Source organism: Alligator sinensis, unplaced genomic scaffold (assembly GCF_000455745.1).
Source record: "Alligator sinensis unplaced genomic scaffold, ASM45574v1 scaffold512_1, whole genome shotgun sequence".
Lineage (NCBI taxonomy): Eukaryota > Metazoa > Chordata > Crocodylia > Alligatoridae > Alligator > Alligator sinensis.
In genome coordinates, this window is record NW_005842063.1 from 2,403,871 (window position 1) to 2,431,731 (window position 27,861).

Sequence of the window (27,861 nt, forward strand, 5' to 3'; positions counted from 1 at the left end):
AATATTCGTCTAATCCACTGAACTCTAGATGGGGCTATGCCTCAAGCCTTGAAGGACTGCTTAATTATGCTCTAGTGTAAAATAGCATTTCAAGAGGACAACCCATTATATCAATGCTCTGTGATTTACAATGGCTGCCTAGTAGTTTCCAAATGAAGCATAAGGTGTTGGCTTATGTCTTATAAAAGGACATACATGGTTCATGTTCTCCCTGGTGCAGTGGCATCTCTCCACGTGCAATTTCAGTACAACTGTCGTTAAGATGTCAGTCTGATGGCTTGAAAGGGAAGGGCAGTAACAGGCATGTTTCACAAGCGAGCCCTCCATCTGAAATTCAGTCCTACCCTTGACATGAAACCACAACAAAATCCAAACCTTCAGGGCTTGTTGCAGATTAATCTACCATATTCTTTAAAATATAAGGCACACTTTTTAAAGTCAAGTATTTCTTCTAAAAAAGGCCTCCATTTTAAAGTTAAAAGAAAAAGTAAAATCACAGAGGATGTATCCGTGGTAATGCATCTTACGTGACATTTTGTATTTTTCCTTGAACTGAGTATTGGAAAAACTGGGTGCATCTTAAATGTGAAGGAATATGGAATTTTCTCAGTCCTCTTGGCAAAAAACACATTATGATTTGGAAGGGGAGGAAGTTTATTTCTGGCTGTTGATTTTTATTGTAGAAATGGGCCTCCCTGGACTAGTAGTTGCATCTGTGTGCTTTTAATATTGCAGAAGGACTCGGAGGTCTGCAATAGCACGTTTCAAAGAGTCTGCAAACGGTATTTATCTCCTGCGTGTGCATCCTCAACATCCTGTCTTTGGCTTAGTTCTCTGCTGACACATCCACCCAGAAAGATGACCTGAAATGTCAGTATAGGTTTGAGAGCCACTTTAGGAGGCACCACTAGTACTCTCTCAGAGAGACGGCACCACGGATTAGCCCGTAAGATGCAACTGGGATGCACTGATTGAACATGCATCCAGTACGTATGCTTCCCACCATTTACTCCAATTGCATACACACTGGATACAGCACTGATCAAAACTGCAGTGTCTAATACTAAGCACATAAACCTGAGCTATGTCCCTCTGAGGTACAAGGAAGGAAGGGGAGGTTGCAGAAGTGCATCTTTATTTTAGTACATGCTCAGGGAATCTCCAAGGGAAAATAAAAGCTAAGAGAAAAAAAAGCACGCTGTAAATCATACCCACAAAAAAGATGCATGTAAAGCAAAACTGCAGTGTTCTAAGCTCTGGGAAAGCTAAAAGATATCAGCTGGGGTTTGGAAGAAGCCTGGATCATTGTCCTTGCAATGGCAGGTGATATATTGAACAGAGAAAAGCAAAAGAGAATGTCAAAGTTCAGCAGCCATCCTATGGTGTAGAGCAGCATATGGCTGGTGATCTACCATGGAGGTGAGGGGTAGCTCTAATTATGCACACAACCTCAGCCCCAGAGCTGGAGGTTCAAGATCAAGCTCCGTCATAAATAACCTGCCAGACAAGAGAAGCAATGCTGTGAGACCAACAGGACAGGGGAGGACAGCGTTCCCACCAGGAAGTCACATAAAGGCTGGAACGAAAGGAGGAAATGCAAGGTCTCCTGGTGCTGCACGTTTTACAACAGGACTCAGTCTTGGCAGGTTTGGCAAACCCCAAGATTTATTTTCTATTGACGTAAAACTCAAGGCATGTGTGTCCTGAGGACACAGTGCAGTTTGCAAAATCACAAGCTAAAGTGAATGAATATCTGGGTGGAGATAACAGGAATCAAACCAGATTTGGAGACTCTACAGTCAGAAGGGACTTGTGATCACTGAGGCTGACCCCCTGAATAATATGGGCCACAGGACTTCCCTGAATAAATGTGTCTCAATTAGAGCAGCATTTTTTTAGAAACAGCAGTGAGGGAAAGTAGAAATGGGAATAAAGAGGGAGGATGGACAGACCATCTAGCTCTTGTGCCAGAAGTGTTTTTAGGGCAGATCATTATGGAAGGTCACTGCTCACAGGATTTATTCTGAACTCAACTCACTTTATTCTGCACCAGCAAAGGATAAGGACACCTCTGGGTTTTACTGATCAAATGCCCCTTCCATAACTCTTCATCCCAGAGATGTGTTTGTAGCAAGAATGACTCTTTTTAACACAGCCCACCCAGAGACATGCCAGTCATATTCATCCTACCAAGGAAAACCACTATGCCTGAATGAATTAGGTGCAATAAAACAGTACATTCAACCACTTAGACACAATAACTCCACTCAGCAGGGGAAGCAATGAAGCCCCTCTCATCCTTTGAGAAGTGCCCCATTGTCTGACCTGTGACTTCTCATGCAGATCACCTGCTTCCTCTATTGAAGGCCCATAAAAAGGCCAATAGCTCTACTGCCCTTGGCTTTCACTTTAAAAAGCAGAGCAGATTAGCTGACCACACAGCAGGGGCCACCCAGCAGGAAGTGGGGATTTGCAGACCGAAAACATGCAAGGGCAATGGTCCAAGTCAACATCTGATGCAAGAGTACAATCGTTTGGCATGCACGAACACCGACTGGCGCACACACTGCGTTAGGGGACCCCTGGGTAATCCTACGGTTTCTTCTGTTTGTCCTACTCGAGTCAAACGAGCCATTTCTATGTTACCAAAGAGGTTAATCTGAACTACCCACCCCTTCCCCTGTCCCCAAAGTAAAATTACTACATGGGAACACAAACCTGAATTGCTGATAGCAGTTCTATTATCAGGATACAGTTATAGGGACACAGATGGATTTCAGGATGATGCTTCTGCCTGCTTCAAAGTCAGGCCAGTTCACCTTGCTGCTGTAGCACCTTTTTTATATATCAGAGTTGGAAGCGGGTTTCGTGATGCACGTAAAACAGCCAACTAAGACTAAGGCCAAATATTATACGCTGGGTCTCCATATGAAAATAGTGAAAGCCGAATTTCTACAGGCAAAGGCCAGGGTACTAGACTAACTGCTACCCTCTTATAGCTCTGGTGGAGTTAAAAAAATCAGACGTGTGGACAAGTTTAGCTTCACTTTATGCACCATCAACAGAGTCATAATGGTTTTGTGTTTTCCATTAGAGACTGCCTGATGGATTGCCAGCCAAACTGCCAACCAATCATTTGCTAATTGAGGTAGGTTAAGAGTTGTTGGAGCCCTCTTACCTCAAGCCCCAGCCAACTCATGCAAAGCAGGGTGGCCAATTTATTATTTTTGAGCGGGGGGGGGGCAGCATTCTTCTCCTCTATTTGGATTGAAAAAACAAGCCAGCCAGACAGGCACCATGACGTCTGTACAGCATGTATTTTAATCCTAGACCAAAATAATTTAAACTTTCGTGCTTCTCTTCAGTAAACCATTTAAAGCTTCTAGTCCATAAAGGCAGCTCAATTTTTATTTTTTACATAAAAAGACAGTGCTGCTGAAATTCCAGTTCTACATCTTTAAAAGGGAGAGTATTAAGCCCTGAAGCAAGAAGGAAGGTGAGGTCATTATAGAAGTAGCTTTGCTTAGAGGTTTGTATGGGGCAGGAATGAGAATTTAAGACCACAAGGAAGATTTTCCTATTAAAAGTCAAAGGAACTTGGGCTCCTAACATCCAAAGCTTCTCGTAGATAGTGACAGTGGTATATTTTTTGTAACAAGGAGTGTTAATAATCTGTTAATCTGCTATTTTTACAATAACTCGGGAATACTGAGATCAATAGCAACTGCAAAGCAAACTTTTCTAACCCCTACGTTTTGTCTGCTACTGCTACGCATTGCATCGGACTCTCACACAGGAGTATGAAAGAAGCAATGCAAAAAGCAGTGAACTAACAGAAGAGGGAAGACTGGATCCAATAGGTACACTCATTTGGTAACTGGGTAGCAATTAAAGTGCACGAGTTAAGACTATTTAAACTTCAAGGAGGCCGAGCAAAGTCCAGTTTAGCCATTTCAGCTACTATAGCAGTTGCTTTAGTAGGTCAGGTCAGAAGTATAAAGAAAGGCTGCCTTCTCATCTTAGCAGGAGGGGATCCAATTAAGTCAGTGGTCTATTTACATCCAACTTCTTTTTCCACACCACTCTCCAAAATGAGGGTGCTTTTCCAATGAATTTTCCTTATCGTTTCTAACTGATGAACAAATGTCAGGTGTTTATACATATATATTGTGGTTTCCTTAGTGAAAGATCCAAAAGTACTTCAGTAAAACCATAAAAAATATCTGTTTTCACCTATCCTTGAAGTGCTGAAGTGAAATACAGCAATAAGGTGTTTAAAAACCTGGCACGTGGCACTAGACAAAAATGAAGGTTATTCCCCCCCTGGAACTGAGGGAAATACAATGAACTACAGCAAAGGCATCAGCTACATTTCTCAATTTATCTCCTCTTGCCCCTTCTGGGTATGAACATCTCTCCTGGACAGTTGGTGGCTATCCAGACTCTCCAATGATGAGTCATTTTAATTAGCAATGCCCTGATAACACGCTCCAACTACTGAGGGGAAAAAATGGCATTTAAACGAAATTACTGCAGAACTAAATGCACCAGGATTATTGATCTTTCAATGGGACAGCATTTTACATTCCTTTGCTGTTTTTCTTGGCTGTTGAAGGCAACTATGAGATTGCATCATTTGCTGGTGTTTAACGCAATGAGTCACTGCTCTTTCAGGTTTCAGATTCATAAAATTAAAGGGCTGAAAGCCAACTGGTCAGGGGAAGGGGATGGGAGTAGCACTGGGGGGCGAGTGTGGGGCTAATTTATGAAATGCCTGCCAAAAAGGTTTGCATGTATGGATGCGCAGTTTAGCTACAAATTAGAAATGAACAGCTGCTGCCCATTTGAAACATTCCCCCTTTGGAAACAGCTCCAAATGTCTGTGTATTCACACCCTTAGGAATTCATTTAAAATCCTTGGAAACTAACACTTCGCTGCTGGATGCATTAGACTTCCACCAGATCTTCCTCAAACTGAAGTCCTTCAAAACACAACTTTTCTGTTTACACAGCAGGCGAGCCCTGGAGGAGTAACTTATCCTGTTCTCGTTTGATCCAGTAGTTTTATTCTCTTTGTCCTATTGGTTCGTTTTGTTCACAATATGCAGTTTAAATTGCATTTGCATCTTCAGCACCCATTCCTTGTATGGCTATTTTAATGATCCTCCTAGCTGCTCCCACCGGTCCAACCAGGACAAGTCAGCACCCATGCTTGTGAGACGCAGCATGCCCCATTCATGCAGAACCCTCTGCCGCTGGTTTGAATATAATTTCCACAAAATTAAAACCTACAGCCCACAAGTAACAGCTCACCTGCACTATTCTCTGCCCTCTTTCGCTCATGAGACAGGAAAAGATTTTCCTTCTCTTCAGCTTCCTTTTAAGTTTAAAAAAAATCCTTGTGCTTCCATGTTATTTTGGGGAATTGGTTCCAATGCGGATCACCACCAGTGGATACTCCCCAGGCTATTTCAGAATCCTATCCAATATTACATTTAATTTTCACACTTTTTCCTATTGTCCTTGTGTCCTTTGCTGAATTCTGTGTACTCATTAAAAGCGACATGTCAGCAATAGCTGTTTGCTTTCTTTCATGGGGAGGATTTAAGAACCTCACCTGGTAGTTGCTTGTTTCAGGCTGCAAAGATGTCCATGAGGCTTGTCTCTATAGCTTTCCGTTCCGTTCCTCCTGGGACAAATCCCTCAACAGCTCAGTCTGATAATAACTCGATACTTATCCAAGCTGAAAGCCTCCTGGTTCTTTCCCTGTTATAGTCAAATTGCCAGTGCACTTCTTGGATTTCTACTCTCTCCAGTTCTCTTTTTACAGATGATTTTCTTTGTGGTCTCACACCTTTTTCATACCCCAGGAAGTTCTATGTAGCATCCAAAAAATGCTGAAACTTGAGCTTCCAGAACATGCATCGCACTACTTATTTGTATTATCGTAGCACTCATCAGCATGCAGTTCGCACACCTGAAATCTCACCTGTCTTCTGGAAAAAAAGGAAAGCACAGCAGATCTGAGGCAGGTCAAAGCAGTGGTTTCCTCATTGTCCATATCTGCTACTGACATGGAGCCAAGTAGAGACTGAAAGAACTACATTCTCTCCTCTGATCTCCTCTCAAAACTCCCGTTTGCTGCTCTGCTTACCTGGCAACTGGCACATCCTATAAGCCTTGCTGATGAGCTGCAACCTTTTGCTAACTGGAAGCAATGACTAAGAAACATCAAATGCTGGGTCTGATCCTAAGCACAGCCCTCAGAGAAACAGACCTTGGTCACCTGGCCTCTTCAGGAGCCCAAGACCCCACCGCTCGAGCTCACCGAGTCCTTTTCCTTTTAACAACAGGATCCTGTACTTACCTCCCTCTGGAACTCCTATTTGCCACTTCCCTCCTCCTATTAATATCATGATCTTTTTAGACTGGATTCTGTTTTCAATAGGCTATACTGAAAGGTATATGCAGGAACAGTTAAAGAGTCCTTGCTACCATAAGTGAAGCTGCACTGAAGCAATGGTAATGGGTTAAGAGTGCTTAGCCAGTCCACTGACATAAAATAGAGTACTTGGAGAAGTCCACTACAGCCCAATTTAGAAAGGCAAGAGGTTCGTCTGGAAGCTTATACTATTTCTTTAGAGTATCCACAAGTGTGCTAAAAGCTCTTAAGAATGCATGCCAAAGATGGGTATCTACTGAAGAAACCAGGTTATCCACTCCACACAAGCAGAGGAGGTATTCACCTAAACTGAAAGTACAGATACTTCGTACAACAAGTCAAATTACTCCTACGCAAACTCTGCCAGGAGCCCTGTAGACTCCCAGCACCTTACTCATGCTTCTAGGCAAAGAGGCCAATGTTTTCAAACAAGGCTGGCTTGAATTTAGGTGCCTAAATCCACATTTCATCAGCTGTAGTACTTGACCTGATTTGACAGATCCCAGTAAAATGCCAACTTCTGTGGAAGCTGAAGATGACTGGCACTTTCAAAAATGAGATACGTACGTTTCCAAACGGTGGCCCAAGCACCATGCTAAACACACAGGAGGGAATTTGCAAGGATTAAGTAGATAAGGGATTCTGAATAAAAAGATAGGAAATGAAAAATCAAAGGTCTAGGCAACCGGAACATACTAGAAATGCTTACAAATCTTTTGACTTGAGTCGCTAGTAACCAGGAAACCTCTGGAAAACAAATTCTCTTGACTGTAGCAATGTGCACTATATGACCCAGAAGTCCCCATGTTATTTTTATGCTTTTTAATTTAAAGTTAAAAAATTAAACACAAAAAAGGAGAGCTCCTGATTTTGTCACTTATCTAACGGGAGCTTTTTTGTTGTTGTTGTTGTTTAAAAACCATTTTTCTCCAAGAGTATAACATACTGCACCTCTTCAAAGACCCACGATCCCAGGTGGGAGTTCCAGCAGACATACAATCTTTAGCCAGCCATCTCTCTCCTGCTTTAACAGAAGTTGTGGGCTTTCTCAGAGCACATTTGACATCATAATGTTTTCAAATTTTGGCTTTCATAAGGAGTTACACTTGATTTTTGGAAGTTTGTTTAATCTGAAAAGTTAATGCCAGTAAATTAAATATCATTTACCTTCACCCACATACTGAATACAATCAAGTAAATGTTACCAGAGAATTGAGGAAAATACACAGGAAATCTGCAAGTCATCTTCAGACAGTTTACTGGCACTGGTACTTCAAACTGAGCTATAAGCTGTGGCTTTTTTGTGGTTTTTTTTTTTTTTTTTTTTTTTTTTTTTTTAAGTAGGACAATGAAACCTTTGAAGAGCACAAAGAGTCCACCACAATTTCCTGCAGTGTCTCCTATACTCCTTTTGGCAAGAGGTTACATATTCTGTGCATCACTTAATAAGTTATGACTTGGAATATGAAAGTTTTATGACAGCTTGCTTTTGGAATCCTACCATGCACTTCATGCTTATTTACCTTTACAAAATGAATCTCTGTTCCTTTGAAAAGCTGTCTGCCTCAAGGGTCAGGACAAGAGACAGAGAGAAACAAAATGTTTGTTATATATTTGTACATTAACTAGTGCAACAGAGCTGGAATGTCTAGATCTGACAGCAATACAGATTATTTCACTTGTACTCCTTGCCCTAATATGAACATTTCTTCCCTATAAATTTGGAAGTAAAGGGTGGGGGAAAAAAAAATCATTCATAAACCTAAGCAATGTTATTAGATGAGTCACTGTATTTTACAAACAAGTCATACCCATAGCAAAATCTGCATTCCAGTTTAGCCTCCTCCTAATACTGTTGAAGAAGTGTATATAGATCTCCTGCAGAAGCTAGCAAGTACATAACCAGCTGCCAATCCATAAACCACACCAAAGTCACTGCACCCAAGTCATTGGAGTGACATTTCTGCCAGTGCAGCCACTAAGACTAAGAGAGACCCCGAATATTCATAGGGGGAAAATTTAAGGCTAGCATTTCCAGGAGCTCTCAGTAATTCAGGAACACAAGTCTTGCTGACATTTGCTCAAGCACTGCTGAAAATCCCCTGCTAACTGTGTTAACATTTCTTCCTAATAACTTAGCACTAGAAAGTCAATAATGGAAAATGGCTTATTGTGAATCCAGACTCTTGTACTGGACGTCTGTGCTGGCATCAGTACAACATATTACGCTAGCAGATTTAAAGCTTCTCCGCAGTTACAGCTACTGCTACATCTTGGGTTGTGGCACAAACACCTCATTATAAATTCTCATGGGAAACTGGAGAGCTGCCTCTGGAAAGAAAAATGCACTGAATTACTGGACGGGTGGGATGAATATTCCTATTTTAAGCAGATACTTACTGTGCGAGAAGCGCTGTGTTATCGGGGTTCCAGGATAGGGATACGTACGACTCTCCCACTGAATATTTCCTTCTTGGACTGCCTTGATAAAGCCATGATAACACTGATGGGCCACACCTAGACAAAGGAGACAACAATACTTAGCATGTTTCTGGGCATACACCGATTGCTATGAAACCCAGGAGGAAGAACTATTCCCTGATGATCAGGACAATTTTGAAGAAAGCAAACCAACCAAAATATAGTCAAATCATAAAGGCAGAAGGCAAGGTAGAGCTCTACTTTAAAGACTAACCAAATCAATTGGTCTCATTCAGTTATCTATTAGATGCACCTATACCTTGCCTTCTGCCTGACCTCAGCCTAACATGGGTAAATACCCCTCTCTAAATCATAAAGGTCACTATCTGACTCGCATTACTCTCCTTGATGATTAAGCGGTCCAAATCCATATTCCAGGTAATGGATATAATGTAGGATGTGCTGTTCTCTCTGGAAGTCTTACCTGATGGGTTTGGTTCTTTTTATGATAGTTGGTGTAGTGAGCCTTAGAGGTCTGAAGAAAATCTCCCTAGGTTAATACCAATTCAACAGATCTAAGACTAGTAAGAGAGAAGAAGCATGGAAGGCTTAAGCAACAGGTTAGTGATTAGAGAAGGAATCCTTGCATTTGGACACATGGATTATACATTTTCCAATGAAAACCTACAGAGGAGTCAAGACAGCAGAGGACAAAGACTAGTAAAAAAAATAAAATAAAAAAAATAAAAACTCAGTAGCCATTTAACAAAACATCTGCACTGTACCTCTACATTTAGCCTCAATTACCAGACAACTTCAGCAGCTTGACGATGGAATAAAACTTTGTGAAATCTAATCACGCACAAGTTGTAAACACAAATTACACTCTACTGACCAAAGCCAGGTAAAGGGGACTATCAGCTCTGAAAGGCAGTTGGCTACCACACTCCAGAACAGCCTGACCAAGATAAAAGCACAATTAAAAAGGGAAATATGTTAGAAAGCTGTATAGCTGGAGACTGAAAATTTGGGAGATCTTAAATGTTCCAAAGACCTGGACTACAGCCAAAAAGAAACATGGTGAATATAAGCTGGGGAAAGGTGTACAGGTAAAGACAAAAGCCAAGTGTAGCCAGTGGCCAGCCAATACCCTCCCTTAAAGAACAATGCAATGCAGTTCAGTCTGCCAGCTGGAGTCACAAATACCAAAATGACAGGGTAGGAGCTGGATGCTGAGGATGCCCGTACACTGGGTCTATGTAAGCTTAGCACACCTTTGGGACTTATAAGAGGTAAACAATCATGTACCTTAGTATAAACATTTTAGCGCTCTGTGATGCCAGATAAGGCTATTGTGTCCTAATCACCATGAACATTAACATCTGTGCATGACTACTGCTTCTATCAGACGAGCATCTGCTCTTTTACTTAGCGGACCTTTGAGGAGCTATAATGCTACAATGAAGTTGTAAGAGCCTGTCTACAACTACTGGGCAACACTCTGAAATAAATCTGCAGTTAATATTCCTATCAGAATGTGTCTTAATTAAAAATCTGTTCATTTCTAAAATTACTAAAGAGCAAAACTAGCTTCTTTGCCTGGGATTATGATGATTCCCTTGTAGATCAGGGCCAGGGCCAGAGCTGCTGCTCTGTGTATGGCATTATGGCTTGTACTGTGGGAGCCCAGACTCGGCCTCCAGTAGTAAAAGTAGGGTCTGCCGAAGCTTTCTAGCTGCCTGGCTGCCACAAAGCAGCTCAGCAGATGTTCAATGATCCAGGAACATCTGTTCCCACCAACATCCACAAAACATGCTGTGCCAAGTCAAGATGCTCACGCCTGGCACAGGATAAGATTTAGCTTAATGGAATCTTAGCATTAGCAAAAAAATGCCATATTGCCTAGCAAAAGAACAAAGATCCTAGCTTTAGTTCACCATCATCTACTTGCAGCACACAGGCAGTTGCGGTTTATTAGAGAAATGCAATATGCTTCATATTAGAACCTGGTGTTTAAGGGTTGTTTCAGCTGTGCATCTTCAGTAAAAGTAGAAGGTACTTCAATATACTCAATTGTTTCTCCATACTGGTGATCTGTGCTATGGGCAGAAATCAAAGTGGAGACACTAGATCTTTCCCTGGATTTTTTACTAAAAGCAAAGCGGTTCATATTCTGGGATGTGGCAGGAAGTTCCCAAAGTGAAGGTCTAGTTCCCTGAGCAGCTGAACCCCAAGAGGCCACAAAGGAAACAAACTGAATCATAAGATTTCAAAGCAGATGTATCCTGACAAACAGGAAAAATTAACGAGTAAAAAACAAACTAACGGGGGCCTTGGTTGTGAGGGGCTATGGGGAATGGAGCAGACTGGATCTGAATGGGAGGGCGCAGCCGTGCACATTACCAAGGTCTAGGAGAGCACTAAAAAGTAATAATCAGATGGCATATTAATCTTGCATGTTTTGATTAGCCCTTTCACACTTCCAAGTACATCACATGAAGTCTGGCAGCTCTGTGTCAGATCACTCGGTACATACAACACCTCGTGTTTTTATAGCAGATAAGAAACTTCAAATCAAAGCCGCTAATCGTCTGTGCAGAGCAAGGTAAACTTACAGCTCTGGTTGTTCTTGTTCTTCTAGCCCTAATTCTGCAAGCACAGCAAGACTCTGTAGATCCAGATTACTAATGGGGGGGACAGGGAAGCAGTGAGAGCTGAGTGTTTAGTATGAAACAAAAAAATTGGACAGGAATATTAGAGGTGCCCATAACAAACAGGGACAGATGCTTACTGCTGCTGTTTGTACCTTTGATAAGTCGATACCACTGTTTGCAGACAAGGGCAGCGGTTTTGTGCTCCTGATATGGCGAGAGGAAGGACAAGATATATTCCAAAACCTCTTCTGGCAACTCCAACATCGATCTGTTATGCCTCGTCTCCTCGACCTCCAGCTCGGCGTGCGGCTCGTCATCTTGCTCCATTGTCCCTTCCACCACTGCTTCTTCTGGGTCCACAGCCATGAAACTGTCATCTTCACTGTCGGAGGAACTGGCCATGGCATTCCACTTCAAAGCTTCAAAGGGAAAAGAAGGAACACACACATTAAGGTCATATAGAAAGAGAGAGCTTAAAGTCCCCAAAAACTTGGGATATCACGTCATCTTGTATTGAGGAGCTGTGTGTGGGGTTTGCAGTAAGTTCTACCTTAGTAAACTCCAAAAGGGAGAGGGATCCTCAGAGCTTCAACAGCAACCAGAAACAAAGAACAGGAATGAAGTAGCCGCCTTTCTGCTGCTCCCCTTTGCTAAACCAGTTTTGCTACTGAGTGTACCTCTCCCTTTGGGAGCTGCCTACTCCAATAGCTTCTCTTGCATGTCTGCAGCTCTATTTGTGCTGCTATATTGAGACAGCTTTAAGGGGAAAGCTGGAAAAAAAAAAAGCCTTCACCACCACTTCTCGTCTTTTTATACACAGCTTTACAATTCTGTTAAAAAACGAGATTTAAAGCCTATGCCAAAAGGTGTTTCAGTATTATTTGGTTGAGGTGTGGACTTGACTACCTGTCACACCCTGTCAGCCCTCCCAAATGATTTATAGCATGCGAAGAAGCCAAACTAACGATTTCCAAAACATGCGATCACCGCGGTTTTCTCATTTACTAGGGCAGTGACAGTGTATGGAAAGAGAAATTGGCTGAGCTGCCTGCCAAAGTGACCGAGTGGGTCAATGAAAACAGCCTTGTATGTGAAGACCATAATGACTGTGGACAGGGTTTATAGAGCAGTTTGGAAGGTTACGGTAAAACTAAGGTGAACAATAGTTTCAAGAGGTTTCAGCTCACTGGTGACATTAGTTAAACTTAGTGTAAAACATCATATGTGAAGAACTGAAGTTTATAACACCGATTGCTGGGGTAGGGTCACCAGCTTCTAACATGTGGATCTCAATCACTTTGCCACTTGTAGCTACAGTACTTCAGCCTCAGCCCCCATCCCGCAAGTCTATTGATCAAGGAAAACCCTATACCACTGGCAAAGTCAGATCATTTTGATTCATTCATATTTAAAGGCCTTAAAATTTAGTTAGTTGCTACTGACAGTTAAGGTTTAAACACCAACATGTATCACATTCATTTGAACGGTTCACTCCAGGGGCAGATCCAGATGACTACAATGAAGAAATTCAATCCTGTATCAGCTGTTTAAGCAGCCACGGAAAGCTACAACCTATACCCCTGACACAAGGAAAGCTTTACACTTGGGGACCCACCAGCAAGGACCTCAACAAGGCAACATCTCCTCCTCAAGTCCCCTCTCCCTGCCTCTGCTTTTGGGGTCAGGGTCTAGAGACAGAAAAGGCAAAATAAAAATGGAGCTACCCTTTACCTGCCTCTCCCATCCTGCTGATGGAATGAGACAAGACTGGCTTATGCGGCCTGCCCTGCTTGTGTCTGGTTAAGTGAGCTATGTTTCTCAATGAGAGAAACATAGCTCACTTGCCAGCCGAGTTATTTCAGAGGTCACTGACTGCTTAAAAATCATTTTAAAGTGACAAAAGGTTACCTGTACCCCAACTACCATTAGCTATTTGCGAGTCTGAAAGAACAAAGAGACTAGTTTTTATCAACCACGTTCATCGTTTAAGCCGGGTAGCATGAAGAAAACCATAAAAATATCATCGCTAGCCTGATTTACCTGTTTTTCATACCTGCTCTCAAAAGTCTGGGTTGCAAATAGGAAAATGTTTGCAACTCAATAAAGAACCTTTTTTTTGTTTTTTAAAGGGGGGAAATGGTTTGGAAATCTTCGGCTCCAAAACCAAGAAATGGAATCAAAATTTGTACGTCACCAGTGGACCAGGCCCTTCTAATGGAACAAAAAGAGCCTATCCTTATAATGATTAACCACTTAACACATTGCAACTATATAAGATTTGATTCTCACACCAAAATATATCTCCCCCAACTTGCTCAAATAATACTCAGCACCAGAAATAAAGAGATAACACATCCTAGGGAAAGTCCCTCAGACTGTCAATCGTGTCATTCCCCCCCCCCCACCCGTTTCCTAATTCCCATTGTAAGCATGTTTCAAAAGCTTCGCTTGGAGGTCAGCTGGGCAAGTCAAACTTTGGCTTTAATATACAGTTAAAAAAATGGGAGGGAGGATACTGCTGACAACACTTTTATATTGAAATTCATGTTAATTCTACTGTAAAATAAGCAGAAATGTCAGAAGACCGTGTGCTAGTTTCTTGCTAAAAAGTGACAGCTGCTTGCTCTTATCTTAGGGACATCAACAATGGTCTAAGTCCATACATCAAACAACGGTTTCTCATGTATTTGACAAAAAAGAGATTCTCCTGGGGAATATATGGCTGGTGACACCACTTTATCACCCTGCTGTATTTTAGGAGCTGCCGATTTAAAAGCATTTCTGCAATGATTTACTTATCAACCATCTCTATAAATAGGAGGGGAGAAGAAAAAAAAAGCAAAAGCTTATTTGAATGCAAGCGTCCAGTTGCCTAGTCCCAGATGATAGAAAAAAAAAGATAACGGTGTTTTAGGGCACTCACTCTAGCTATTTAGTGAGGGCTAAAGTAAAAAGTTAATACAGCAACAAATAGATCATGAAATGCTCCCATCTTAACTGATAGCTGCAGGCAATTTTACCAATCGGCATGGTACAGACTTCTGTCTTCAGTAATTAAACCCATGCCAGTCATTAAAAAAAAAAAAAAAGGTGACCCCAGTCCCCAGGAGGATGAGTAATCTCATATTAGTGGAGGAGTTGTGGTAATTTGGCCTTTCGTAGACAGCTGCCAGGCTGAAGCATCAGTGGGACGGGCTCTGCTGCAGCTGCTCCATAATTACATACTCAAAGCCAGTTCAAACCACCTTTTAATGTTCAGTGCAATGATACCCTAATGAAGAGCAATAACATCCACTCATGTTCCCAGGGGAACGCCATGGGGAGCTGTTTTGTTTTGTTTTTTTAAACTGTGATTAATTCCCTTTTAGCTTTTTAAAACAAAGCACCAAATTAGAAAGGTTGGTTTTCAGTTGTTAAAAAAAGGATCAACCTTTCTCACCTTTTAAAACAAGGTGATCAACACAAGCAGGCTTTTCTGAGGATTTAGGAAGGTAATATCCTTGGTTAGCACATAAAGGAACCTAAATGTGAAGAGAAGCTTTTGGACAATATTCGTTAAGAACTAGGGAGACTCTTTCCATTTGCCAGAAAACAGTCATTCTTCTCAAAGATTTTCAGCATAAAATCCAATGAACGTGGAGAAAGTAAGAGAGTGGGAGAGAAATCATTGACTGGAAAAAGTAGCTATGGCTTTACATAGACAAAGTACCTTTCCTAAACCATGACCTTAGGGATCAAAGCTTCAGTAGATGATCTTCCTGTAACCAAGAAAGGGAACCCATTAAATAGGTTATTTGCAACAAATTCAGATGGAGGTAAAGGGGGAAAATCTTTGGGAAGATCTATTAAGCTAAAAGATACACTATCAGTACAGGTGGGAATCGCATTGTAAAGTATAGGCACGACAGTGCCAAATTAAGATGGAGTGGGCATTAGTGCATGTATATCCCAGCTCACCTTTACCACCTTTTTAACATACATTTGGATTACAGTAGAAGTGTGAAGCGCACATACTGGCTCGCTAAGGAAAAAAAAAAAACACATGATCCTATGCTTAATATCTAATTTCCCATAAAAAGGCAGGGTGCTTGTTACACAATGGAGTAAAATAAATCAATTAAAGGTATTCCCTTTGCACTCTTACATACATTAGCCAAAATATTCTGTGTACAAATCAATACAGTTCTGGTGGGTAGTCAAAGGACTGACCAATAAAAACCACAGAGATGAATTATCCCAGTGACTAACCAACCAAATCTTTACTATAACTGAATGGTGATCTATGTAGTGAAATGAATAGAAACAACTGAAACGGAGGAATCGTGGACAGGCAGGCTGAACCCAAGTAGACAAGAAACTCCTATATATATCAGCTTGCACTCAACAATTTTAAAACAGAATTAACTCAGTTTAAATCCTTTGCTGAAGACCCAATAACAAAACCATGTACAAATATGAGAATCCTGATCTAAACTAGAGGCTTGTTGAAGCCTTCGGAATAAGCCATGTTAACTGTAAATTTAATTATACAGTTTCTCACATTAGCAGATGCTCTCAAAATCTTCTACCGTCTTAACTCCCTCATACGATCAATGTTATGACAAAGGAAGCCTGGAATTAGATTAATTTGACATAACTGCCGCTACTATTAGCAAACCGTGTGGAGCAGCATAGTCTGGCACCCTGTGACTTTCAGACCACTAAAATGGGGTGGGGAGTAACACAAGGTCAAAGATGCTTTTACAGAAGGCAAGAGGAGGATGGCGGCAAGACTATGGAAGCTCTGAGATGCCAAGAAGGGAGAACCTTTAACAGGCTATTAAATTGTTTTAGCTATACGTTTGCTTTATTGCATCAAAATCAAAAGGAAACCAAAGTAAAGAAGCAGCTAGAGAAATGTCAGACCACCAGGCATAATAAAAAAATTCTGCTTGTGGCAAGCTGACTGTTCTAGATGGAGGGAAAGAATTAAAAAAGGCACAGAAGTCAGGTATTTGTCACCTTTGCACTGGATTGGAGTTATTCACTCTGCTTAGACCCAGACAAGCAATCCCTAAAAAAGCTATAGTTGGCAGAAGGAAGCAGCACTCGTGATAGAGGTGATCTCTTTTATTAGGCCAACTAGATGTTTTGCAAAAAAATAGTTCTTTAATTGGCAGACACACTATAAAGGCCCTTACCAGACTAGAGCAGGGCTGGAAAAAATCAATTTACCCCAACCCTTTCCTGGCAAATGATACAATCTAAGTTACCAATTTCTACAGAATTTAAGCTACCATATTTGAAAAAAAACAAACAAACTCCAGTCCTTATAGTCAAGCACCCTTGTAATGTAGTGGTGCGGTATCTTCCAGTGGCTGCTCTCTAATTGCAGAGAGGCGAAGCACTACACCCCATCAGAGGCTGTGTGAACATTGCTAGCGCAGATACTACTGGGTATCCCCGCTCTGAGAAAGGCATGCAGTTTATCCTGCTCTCCGAGTCTCGCATTCACGTCCTCGCCGGAGGACACAGAACTGATGGTGCCACATTTATGGCATTCCACACAAATCTGCTCCCAAGTCTATTTAAAGCTTCCACCTACATTGCAATTCCTTTTTTTTCTTTTTGACAAACTCCTCTGCATCTTCAGCACAGATTGGCTTCAGAGCCAGAGTGCTGACACTAAACTTCAACGAGCACAACAGAGTAGCAATTTCAGATTTACCAGCTTTCAAAAAAATAACGTAATAAAACAATTTTCACTCGTATATGTCATATTTTATTACTTCTCTGACAGCAGGAAAAGCATCCGGGATGCTCCAGAAGACACCCATGTAAGCCCAGAGAATGCTCCAGAATGAGAAGGGAAATTGCACCTAGGTTTCCTTTTCTCTGCCCTGGATCTGAAGATTTTTTCTGCTATCAAGAGCAGGGGTTGGCAACATATGGCCAGGCAGGCAGGGCTGGAGGGCTGTGCCCGTGCCAGGGCCAGCCAGTGGGGAATCGTACCCGAGCCAGGTATTTTCCAGGTGTGCCCATCCTTCTGCTGCTTTTCCCTGCCCTCGCAGCAGCTCCAGCCCAACGTGGGTTTAGATGGCGTACCAGCAGCAGAAGGACTTTGCCTGCATCCATGCTGAAGCCAGGCAGCTGGGAGCTGTGCCCATGCCACCCGCTCCCTGGCTGCAGCACAGCCACAGCTTCCAGTCCGGGGGGGGAGCTGCTCCAGGACCAGGCGTCTGCAAGCTGCATCCACATTGCTGCCGCTAAGCTTGGGTTTGCTTTCACTATTGTGGGACCCTGAAGAAGTCTTCAACCACAAGCATATGCCAGGTTGGTATTCTGGAAAGGGCAATATCTGGTAATCAAGGAAGCAGGGGGAAGGACAGTTCGCTCCAGTCTCAAGGGTGTAAGAAGACTAGGCAGCACAATCCAGCTCCATAAAAGGTGTAACGAAGTGTCCTGTTCCCAAAAATAATAGCAGAGGGGGATAATAATATAATTCAATATATAATACAATATACATTTTATAATAGCCTAAGAGCAGGATGCTAGCTTGCCAGACACAGCAGCTTGCAGGTGCCCTGCCAGGGACAGATGTATAACAGAGACCAACATTAGGTTTCTATGCATAACCCTCCGATTCACAAAAGCAAGCCTGCTGCATTATAAAACACAATATTTATCGAAAAAGCACAGAAGATTAATATGTTTTGGGAGAGCTTTTATTTGCTGTTCAAAGAATGTAAAAAAAAAAAAAAATCTTGTTTGGGGATGGCAGTTGAGGAAGTGTTGTGACAGCTTCATAAATGAGATTTTCTTCTGAACCTCGAGTAGGCCAATTGCTAAAACACAAGTTAAAGCCCCTGGGAACACAAAGGAATTGTGTGGCACGATGGATTAATACTGCAGCCTTTCATGAAGCCTCCAGAAGATTTCAGGGAAGAAGATAGGCCATCTTGCTAATAGCTCAGAAGTTAAATAAATGATAAGCACGGAGAGCACCTGCATGACAAACTATTAAGAAGAATTACTAAATACCAAGCCTCTCAGATGAGGCATCCTCTCCTTTTCCTGTCTGTTCTCGTCCCTCCTAATTTCATGTTATCGTGGGGGCTGGGAGGAAGGGAACAGGGGGTTGTCACTTGTATGTTTAATTTTCTTGTTCCCCACCCGCAATCTCCAGCAGCGCTGAGGCCACAAGAAGGAAAAAACACGAGATCTACCCCTTCACTGGAGCCTTCAAAAGAGGTGATTTTCCCTAGTCCTGTTTTCCTCTGGTACCTTTTTGTGCCCTTTTAAGTGCCAGGCTATTCCAACACTAACATTTTCATAATTAATTTAATTTCTGCTTTCCTATGTAGACCATCCTCTCCTTCTGCCTGAAGAAGGGCGTTTGTACCCGAAAGCTCGCAAAGAAGAATTTTTCCAACTATTTTAGTTGGCCTAATAAAAGAGATCAGATTTACCCAAAGAACTTTGTCTGCCGAGCATCCTCTGAGCACACCAAGGTGCACTGCATGATACGACACAGAGCAGCATGGGAGACAGCATAGCTAACCATCTTGGCTACTGAGCATCTGGCTCCACGGAGGGCCTCTCTACTAGACAATTTAACGGTTATTTGTCTTGTCTCATAAATTTGTGTGGAAAATTGCAGGAAGTGGGCTGAAAGGAAGTAGACGCTGGCATCAGTATTACCATACTCAGGATGGAAACAATGGCATTCCTATGTATTCTTCACACAGAAATCAGAAAGAAAGAAGAGTCCGATCCCTAGCAGGGGCCTGCTGTAAAACACCATTTAGATTCCTTCCATCTTGCTAGACTGCAGCTTTCCAAACGCCCTGATGCTGCAGATGATATTCCTCCAACCCTTACCACCCACAGCCGTATATCTCCCTTACTGAGAACCCCCCTCCCAAATGATGTACACACTCCTTTATCTCCACAAAGGCCAAGCACTATTAAGAGTAGCCCTGCAACTGGATGCAATTGTGTACACAGATTTCCCTAACAAAGCATGTGCTGTGGGGCCAAGGGTAACTATAATAGCGTTGGTGCATGAAGTCCCCTCTTCCTGCCTTCGGCAACAAAGGATCCCACTCCAGGAGATTTACTGCAGGGAAACAACAAATAATAAGCCTCTGTTGTTCAGAGAAGAGAGGGTGCCTAAAGCATCCCAGGCCTGCTACTCTACAACATACTTAGTGCATGACTTTGGGAAAGTCAGTCCACCTTTGTGTTTTGGCTTCTCCAGCTATAACATGAGAGGAATGATATCTATCTGCATAAAGCACTTCAGATCTACAGAAGCAAGTGCAAGGTAATTTTAAAGGCAAGCTGAAGAGCATGTTGGGGCATTCATGCCTTCCCCCCTGTTCTTGTTCTACTCCAAGCTTAATTTTTCCAGAAACTCTTTGACACAGATGCAAAATAGCAGCTCTTCAAGACGAATGGAGAACTCTGCTACCAGGCATCATTACTCAGTACATCTAATTCCTGGTGTGATCACTATTCACATTAAACTGGGCTTTGGTTTTGTAAGCACTCAATATAATATTTGTGCAGCATTCATGCTCAAGAGGTGAAAGCGTGCAACAGTGATGAATCAAACATGTGCGGACACTGCTTCCATTAAACCCAAAGCCATAGACATCCTGGAACCTAATTTTGCTCTGACAACTCATTATTGCATTAAAGGATGAATCAGGCCTCCTGTTGATTTCCCACCTCATAACCCCTCCCTTCCAACCTAATTTTCTATGGTTCTATGTACTTGCCCATAGATCTTAAGATAACTAGTTTTATTCTAGCTGCCCTGATGTAGAGGTCGGACTGCCTTGCTGCAGAGATGGCAAAGCTAACCCTCTGAGCCCACGTATCAGAGACAAGCCCAAGCGCACACAGTATGCCAAAAAAATATAATCCCCAGATCCTTCACAATATTAAAGAAAAGACTTGAAAAACCATTTTCCAAAGGAAAACTCATAAAATAGAGGCAATGCAATATAATGGAACGGGAAGAGATGATTATCCCCATGTTCACAGGAAAAGTTCATTAAATATCACAATAAAGGTCTCATCTGAGAAAGAAAAATAACTAGTTTTACAAATGATGATGTCAAAAAAATGCAAGTACATAGAAGGGAAGTGTCGTTCCTTACTTAAACTGATACTTCAGAGGGCTCTCCCCACTCCGAAAGATTGTTCTGCTTCAGAGGAGGAAAGGAATCATTTGGGGGACAGATAACATTGTAATTATTTGCAAAAAAGGGCACTGATAATGCAAAGCTAGTTGGAGTACAAAGTACATCAAGTGCCTCTTTAACCTAGTATAGAGCCTTTTCCACACAGCTTGCAACTACTTCAGCAGAGATGTCAGCCTACTCATTCTACTTGCCAATAACTCTGCCGACAGGGCAGTCAACATTAAAGGAGACAAGTAATTTAGACCTTTTTAACCTACCTTGAGCACTGTGATCCAACAGGCAGGCAGGTTTTTTTCAGTGGCTAAGTCAGGCTTTTTCCTTAAAGAAATAACATCTGCAAAGAGGAAAAAAAACTGCCCATTTAACAAAAACATTGCTTTTAGGAAACTATTTTGTCCTCTTTGCAAAAATTAAAATAATCTCGGCACAGCTACACTACCACAAGGTTGGATGGAAACAAGACCCACAAGTCTACTCTCTGTTCCATTAGCAGCAAAGGCGGAAAATGAATTTTGTCAAATGGAAAAATTCAGTGGGTAGGTGAATAAAAATGTCTGGCTTCTAAGCTCTGGTCACACTTTTCCAAAAATTATGTCATCAGTGGACATTTTCAGGGTGTGTACTGGGATGGTAGTGTAGAGACGACGAGTTGCTAGATTGGTTGCATTCCAAGTACTTGTGGCTTGCACTTTATGTACTTCTTTCCTAACTGAAGACCTTAAGGCCACGTTGCACCTCAGGAGACGCGGTGCCAGTTTCAAATCCTGGGTTGAAAACTGATTCTAGGATCCTCGTTCCAGTTGGACCTCAAGTCTAGAAGGGACCCATTTGCCTGGATCCAATTTCAAGGCATCCTAATGAAGACATGCAGCACTCAACAAGCCAATACTTAGAAGCAGAAATCAAAGCAAGGAACATTCAGTCTTCAAGACTCATCTACTCTATTCCCTTCCTATCACCACCACAAGAACTCCTGAAGCCACAGAGGCATCCAAGCTTTCTCAAGTCCTTCTTGGGCTTATAATGGTCAAAAGGAGGGCAGAACACAAACAGATGGTACAGACTGCTAGGTATAAGAACCATTGGAGACAGGTACACTGAACACTGAGTTCTCTATTTACAAATGAGCAGATCCATCAGACTATTCATTTTAAACAAAGAAACCAGAAGAAGAGCAAGGAAGAGAAGGTTATTTAACAGTTCCAGTATTCTTGGGCAGAAGAGATCCAACAAGATGTGGGAGGCATCCTTAAGTTGCTGGCAAACAGCAAGAGCAAGAACATCTCCTTGACAGGTTCTTGAAGTCTTCCATAAACCAGTCAGTTCAGGAAAGCTGCAGCATGACTGCAATTAAGGTGGATGTTAGTAGCATGACATTAAGGAAGAAATCTGGCATCACTTATGCTAAAAACAAAATCCTTCTCGTTTCCTGATCCACATTAAGCAATAGAGAAGGAGAAAGTGTTTTAATGGAGAAAAATTTGGCATCATAATATTGAACCTAGCAAAAGTGGTCAGTTGTACCGTATGCTTCTTCTCCAATAAGTTACCAGAATTAAAAAAAAAAAAAAAAAAAAAAAAAAAAAAAAAAAAAAAAAAAAAAAAAAAAAAAAAATCTGCTTTGGAGTAATGATCTTTGGAGAAACAGAGTAATGGGTAATATCCCTTGTCTTGCCACGCTGTGGTGATATGAGAGACCTAAAATGTCTGTGTTGGACAGAATTAGCTAGATGCCCTGGAGACATTTTCTCCTCCTTATCACCATGGAACCGAGACATAAAAATTTCCTGTAAGGACAGTAATTTTAAGTTAAGCTTTTGTTCCTAGCTACCTGTCAACAGTATATACCCATGACACTAGATTTTTTTTTTTTTGGACAAATAAGTGTTGCAACCTTGAAAATAATTTTTGGGGCAGATTCCAGCTATAAAAGTTCAAACTTCATATAATATAATGATTATTCTCCATAAGTACTTCTTTCCTGTGGGACATTTTAAAATAAGATTGGCCATACTATTTATAAAGATATGAAGTGCAAGCCCATAAAAGCGAATTTATACAGCTCTGTTTTAGTATGACATGCTCTGCACTATATTGTCATAGCATACCAGGCTTCCCACTGAATTTCAGTTGATTTACAAAAATACATGGTAGGGGTCATTTGTTTGGGGATTGGGGGGGGGGGGTGTTACAATTACAAAAAGGTTCCCCCCCAAATAGCTAGCTGTTCACTTCAACTCCAAGCTTCCTGCGCAAACTGAACCAAGAGTATAAGGTATAAACCAGACAAGGTTCATAGATTGATTCATAGGTTCTTTGGGTAAATCTGATATGTCCTTAGATCAACATGGCTACAACCTACACCCATGAAACATATACACCAGGTTCTTTGGGTAGATGTGATATCTTTTATTAGAGCAACTAAATGGTTGGAAAAATTGATAGGTCTAATAAAAGATATCACATCCACCCAAACCTTGTCTGCCTATATGCCCTTCAACCAACCCTACCACAACCAACAACCCTATAAGATGTAAACCAGTTGTTTTCAAACTCGTTAGACTCAAGGCATCCCTCAGAAAATGCCAGCACTTAGTTTTTTACTCATTATTTGACTACAGGAAAATAATATGGCAATTCTTCTGTTGCCAACAGGTCAGAACATTTTTAACTCTCTCAGAAACAACACAACAGGTCAGACTGTTTTTAACATTACGGACTCCTTTTTGAAATCTCTGGGTTTATCTTATGAATCGTGTTTGCACACCTAACAGTGCTAACACTGTGTGGTCTCCCACATCACGCTGGAAAAGGATATTAAAAACATCCTAGTTGAGCACCGTGGATGTAAGAACAGGGTATTTGTGGCAATAAGCCTGTTTGTTTGTTCTTTAGTATCTAAACTGTCTTTCTAGAAAATAAAAGCACAGAAGAGGCATCAACACAACAGCAAAGAAAGAAACAGTTTGATATCTGCCCTGTTTGTTTTAAGTGAGCCTATTCACACTTGAATCAAGCAATCATTCCCCTCTTTTAGCTTAGCATTAAAGGTTGTAACAACCACAGTAAAACTCCCGTCATCACCAAATTTTGGTGGCAAACTGAAAGCATTGCCACAAACACTACAACTTGGTTAAAGGGAGGATCAAATATTAATATAAATGGACTGGGAGAAAAAAACAAAAGCTCAGAACACAGTTGACACTCCATCCTAAATTCTCTCCGATGTCTCCAGAGGTTGCCAGATGCACAGTGCACTGATAAAAAAATCAGAAGTACATGGAGACCAGTGATATCCAAGCACCACGAAGTAAAATATCCATCACAAATGAAGTTGATGAATGTTGCTTCCTTTGACATCCCTAGTACTACTTGAAGGAGTTTGCATGTTAATCTATCTAGTTCTTTAAAACCTATTAAAAGCTGTCCTAGAAGAGTGCTAGCATAATAGACAATAAGAGCACAAAAGGAGCCGTTGTGTTCTGCAATTACATACTGCTCAAGTTCACAATGCACGTTGTTGAGCCGACAATCCTCAGATTAATTGAACTTTGTATTAAATACATTTGCCAGCAGGTCAAAAGGTTGCACAGCTGGGTCAGTAATCTGTATGCTGTGCCAAGTTCCCATTGGGTTGCCCACCAAGCCACAAAACTAAAATCCTAATTGAGGTTAAGAATGTGTTTCCATATTTCCAGCTATCAAATCTCAGTTGTCAAAGATGTCCATTCCTTAAAGATCCAGGACGAATATAAAGAATTCCAAGATGAATATATAAAGGGTTTGGAATCAGGAGAGTGCAATCTGGATGAGTAAAAAGTGGTATTTTAAACACTGAGTTGAACCACCTGCTCAGAAAGAGTCCTAGTCTGATGGAAAAAGCTCTGAATATTAAGCATGAGTTAACTTTTTCAGCCCATTGCTCTTATTGGAGACACTAAGAGCCCATCATCATTCTTGGGGCAACTGCACAGAAAATGTTGTGTGCTCCCACGCTCCCTCTGCTGGCTCTATACGAGTCACTAGCAGGGTTCCTGGTTTTCTCCAATTAAAAAAAATCCCCAAGAAGTAACCCAAAAATCATGTGTCCACAATTAAAATGAAATGCTACTATATCTATATATTAGTAATGTTTCATTTTAATAATTGAAAAATGTGGATTTTGGGTTTATTTTAATCTGAAAATTGGGATTTATTTATTTTTTTTTAATCAGAGAAAACCAGGAACCCTGGGTCATTAGCTAGAGCAGGGATTCTCAACCAGTGCATCCTGAAGTGCTTTGAGATCATTTTAAGGGTCTGGCAGGGTGCCACACAATGTTGGCACATTGCTATGTGTGCAAACAGGAATCACAGGATAAACCCAGGCATTTCAAATAGGAATCCACAGCATTGAAAACATTTCTGACCTGTCATCGTCCAAGTTCTCTGCAACAGAAGAATTATGCTATTTCTGCCCCACAGCCAAAAAACTAGGAGGTGACTTTCTCGGAGAGGGCCCTTGAGTCTAAACAGGTTGAGAACCACTGAGCTAAAGCTATCGCCACAGCCCTGCAAATTCTCCTGTGAAATGAGAGAGATGGCTCATTTCTGGTTTGTTACAAAAGGGGGAAGTGCATGCTTGCCAAATGGAAAGGGGACCAAAATTAGCAAATCAATGGTTTTCAGGCTTCAGTGTGCCTTAGGGACTTTCAAGAAAATGAGTAGACACTTTTCTTGTCCTAAAATTAGCTTTCTGGGGACTAGGCTGCTTTTATTTTAATGTGAGTTCTGAGATCACACCGAAAAAAAAAAAAAAGTGTGCGACCGGCAGGAATTTGGGTGTCTTTCCAAAACTGCCTGTGAAGAATTTTTGATCCAGAACTCTGCTCCCATTTGATAATGGCAAAAAAAACATGTAATAGTTAAGACAGTTGAAATAAATGCATCCTCACTCCTCATCTGAGAAGCCAGAATGGGTGTGAAATGTATGGAGCATACCAGCAAAGTTGGTCAAACCTATTATTCAGGTACACAAAACTGAGTATAGAGCTAAGTCATTAGAAAGATATGTACTATTCATCTAGAATCAATAAAGCTTTGTATATACAAAGAATAAGAAGAGTAATAAAATAGGGGTTGCATTAAGAGTTTCTCGGTGCTTGATTGATTTAATGTTTTCTTAAAATACAGTGTCCCTCTTTGTACCCGATTAATACATAAAACCTTCTTAGGCACACACAGAATTGAAAATCTGTTTTGCTGAAGAAAAACAAGTTGTGGAATTGAGTTAAAAGCAACCTAATCATATTCAAGGTCCCTACTGTTTTTTCCAGCTGTTTGTTACACTATAGTAGATGCTCACAGACTATATTGATCTTATTTTTTTTATTATAATGCATTGTTCCTCCTATGTTATGATAATATGATCTATAGAAACAGTTGCTTCCAGTACAAACTATGAATTGCTGCTCATGGAGACTCAGATGTTTCTGTAATAAATTAATCCTCCCTAGAACTAGGCAATTCCTCTTCAGTGCCCCCCAGAACTGGAGAAAGCAAGCCAAATGAACGGCGAGTGGTTAGCACTGGCATGAGAGCTTGCATCCAGAACCTTGCAGTCAAGAAATCTGCAACCTGGCTGATGAGCCACATCACAAGTGCACAAAGGCAAAACTCAGTATTTTCCACATTTCTGGGGTATTGGTTATAGCTGTTTTGGTCTAAGGACATATATTCCACCTGAGAGAATACACAAGCACCAGCAGACTCTCCCTATGCCTGAAGAAGGGTGTTTGTGCCTGAAAGCTTGTAAAGAGCATTTTTTCCAACTATTTAGTTGGTCTAATAAAAGATAATCACATGAGCCAAAGGCAAACCAGAAGTCCGAAAGAGACGGGAGACCAAGGTGAAAAGGAAGCTCTTCACAATAAAGAAAGTAATTTCCAATGTGTTCTTTAAAAAAAAAAAAAAGGTTTTAGCAATAAAGAGTTGAACCAGACCCAAGGAAGCTTGTCTAATACCTCTCCCAACTATACAGAAAAAAATTTGCCTCTTGTCTACTTCCTGGACCCTGGCTACAATGCCATTTCAAATTTACTATGAGTGAACTACAGCATTTATGTAAAAGATGACCATTTCTTAAAAACCTACCCACTTCTTAAAAACATACACATGCACAGATGGAACATCAAGCTCACGCACCACCATTTGAAAACACACCATGCACCCCTTACTTAAAAGGCTACATACAGCCTAACACTCAGTGTGAGATTCAACTACATTGATTTTATGATTTCCCAGATTTTTTAGCAGTGGTTACCCAAATACTATCTTTTTCAGAGAAACAGCATTTCTGGTTAATCCTCAAGTGGCTGGGTAAAGGCTATTTTTAAATAAACCAACAGCCAATATGTTATAAATCCCAGCCACCAGGCAGTTGACTGATGGCTTAGATAATGACCAGAACAAAGAAGGGCACATGAAAAAAATTTAAACTATCTTTTTATACCATCCCAATTTTGTAAACTAGATGAAAAAGTGTGCTTTAAGGAAGATGAACTAAATGTGATCCTGAATCAGCAAACACAGGGGATGATGCAGTAAATGGAAAGCACACAAAAAATCTCCAGTTTTAAGCTGCTGGGACATCTGAGGGGTTTACTAATAGGACATAGGTATCAAACAGACTAGTACCATGTAGGTCTTGAAAAGGTCAGAGAGAAAAAGGAAACTAGCAGTAAGTATCAGATGCCCTTAGGCAGAGAGCATCTCATGCACACAAGAGAAAGGCAAGTATGAGTAGCCGTAGACAGAAGTAAAGGAGAATAGTTCTCTTAGAAAAAATACAACCAGTAAGCTATGTCTGGATGCTGCAGTACTACATACATTTAAGTTGAAAAGAAGGTAGATATTTGCATGCTAGGATTAATTTGGCAATGAGACATCGGCATTTTTGTGAACAGGGGAAAAAAAAAAAAAAAGAGCCCAAAAAGAAGCATCGTCACAAAGTCAGGAAGCAGGTATTGCAAGAGCTGTAGGTAATATTTTTCAAATAAGCAAGTGCCTCCTTATCTATCATGAAGACCTGCCTTAATTTCTGCCAGTATTTGCTGGCCATCAAGACCCTAATTTAACAAAAAAGGGAAAAGTACTGGCCTAATTTTGGGTGTCA

The 27,861-nt window shown here is 41.2% G+C and overlaps 1 protein-coding gene across 2 annotated transcripts in view; it reads right to left on the reverse strand.

Moving 5' to 3' along the window:
• FBXO42 (F-box protein 42) overlaps positions 1-27,861 on the reverse strand; it is a 72,425-nt gene that overhangs the window by 34,914 nt on the left and 9,650 nt on the right. The window contains exons 1-3 of one of the 2 annotated variants that reach the window (XM_006023211.3): positions 15,227-15,261; positions 11,670-11,936; positions 8,843-8,959 (exon numbers count right to left, since the gene is read on the reverse strand). In XM_006023211.3, the coding sequence (XP_006023273.1) occupies positions 8,843-8,959; positions 11,670-11,919 (367 nt within the window). In that variant the 5' untranslated portion in view covers positions 11,920-11,936; positions 15,227-15,261. Of the gene's footprint in view, positions 1-8,842; positions 8,960-11,669; positions 11,937-15,226; positions 15,262-27,861 lie in introns of those variants that run through there. The other variant, XM_025203658.1, reaches the window with a different exon arrangement.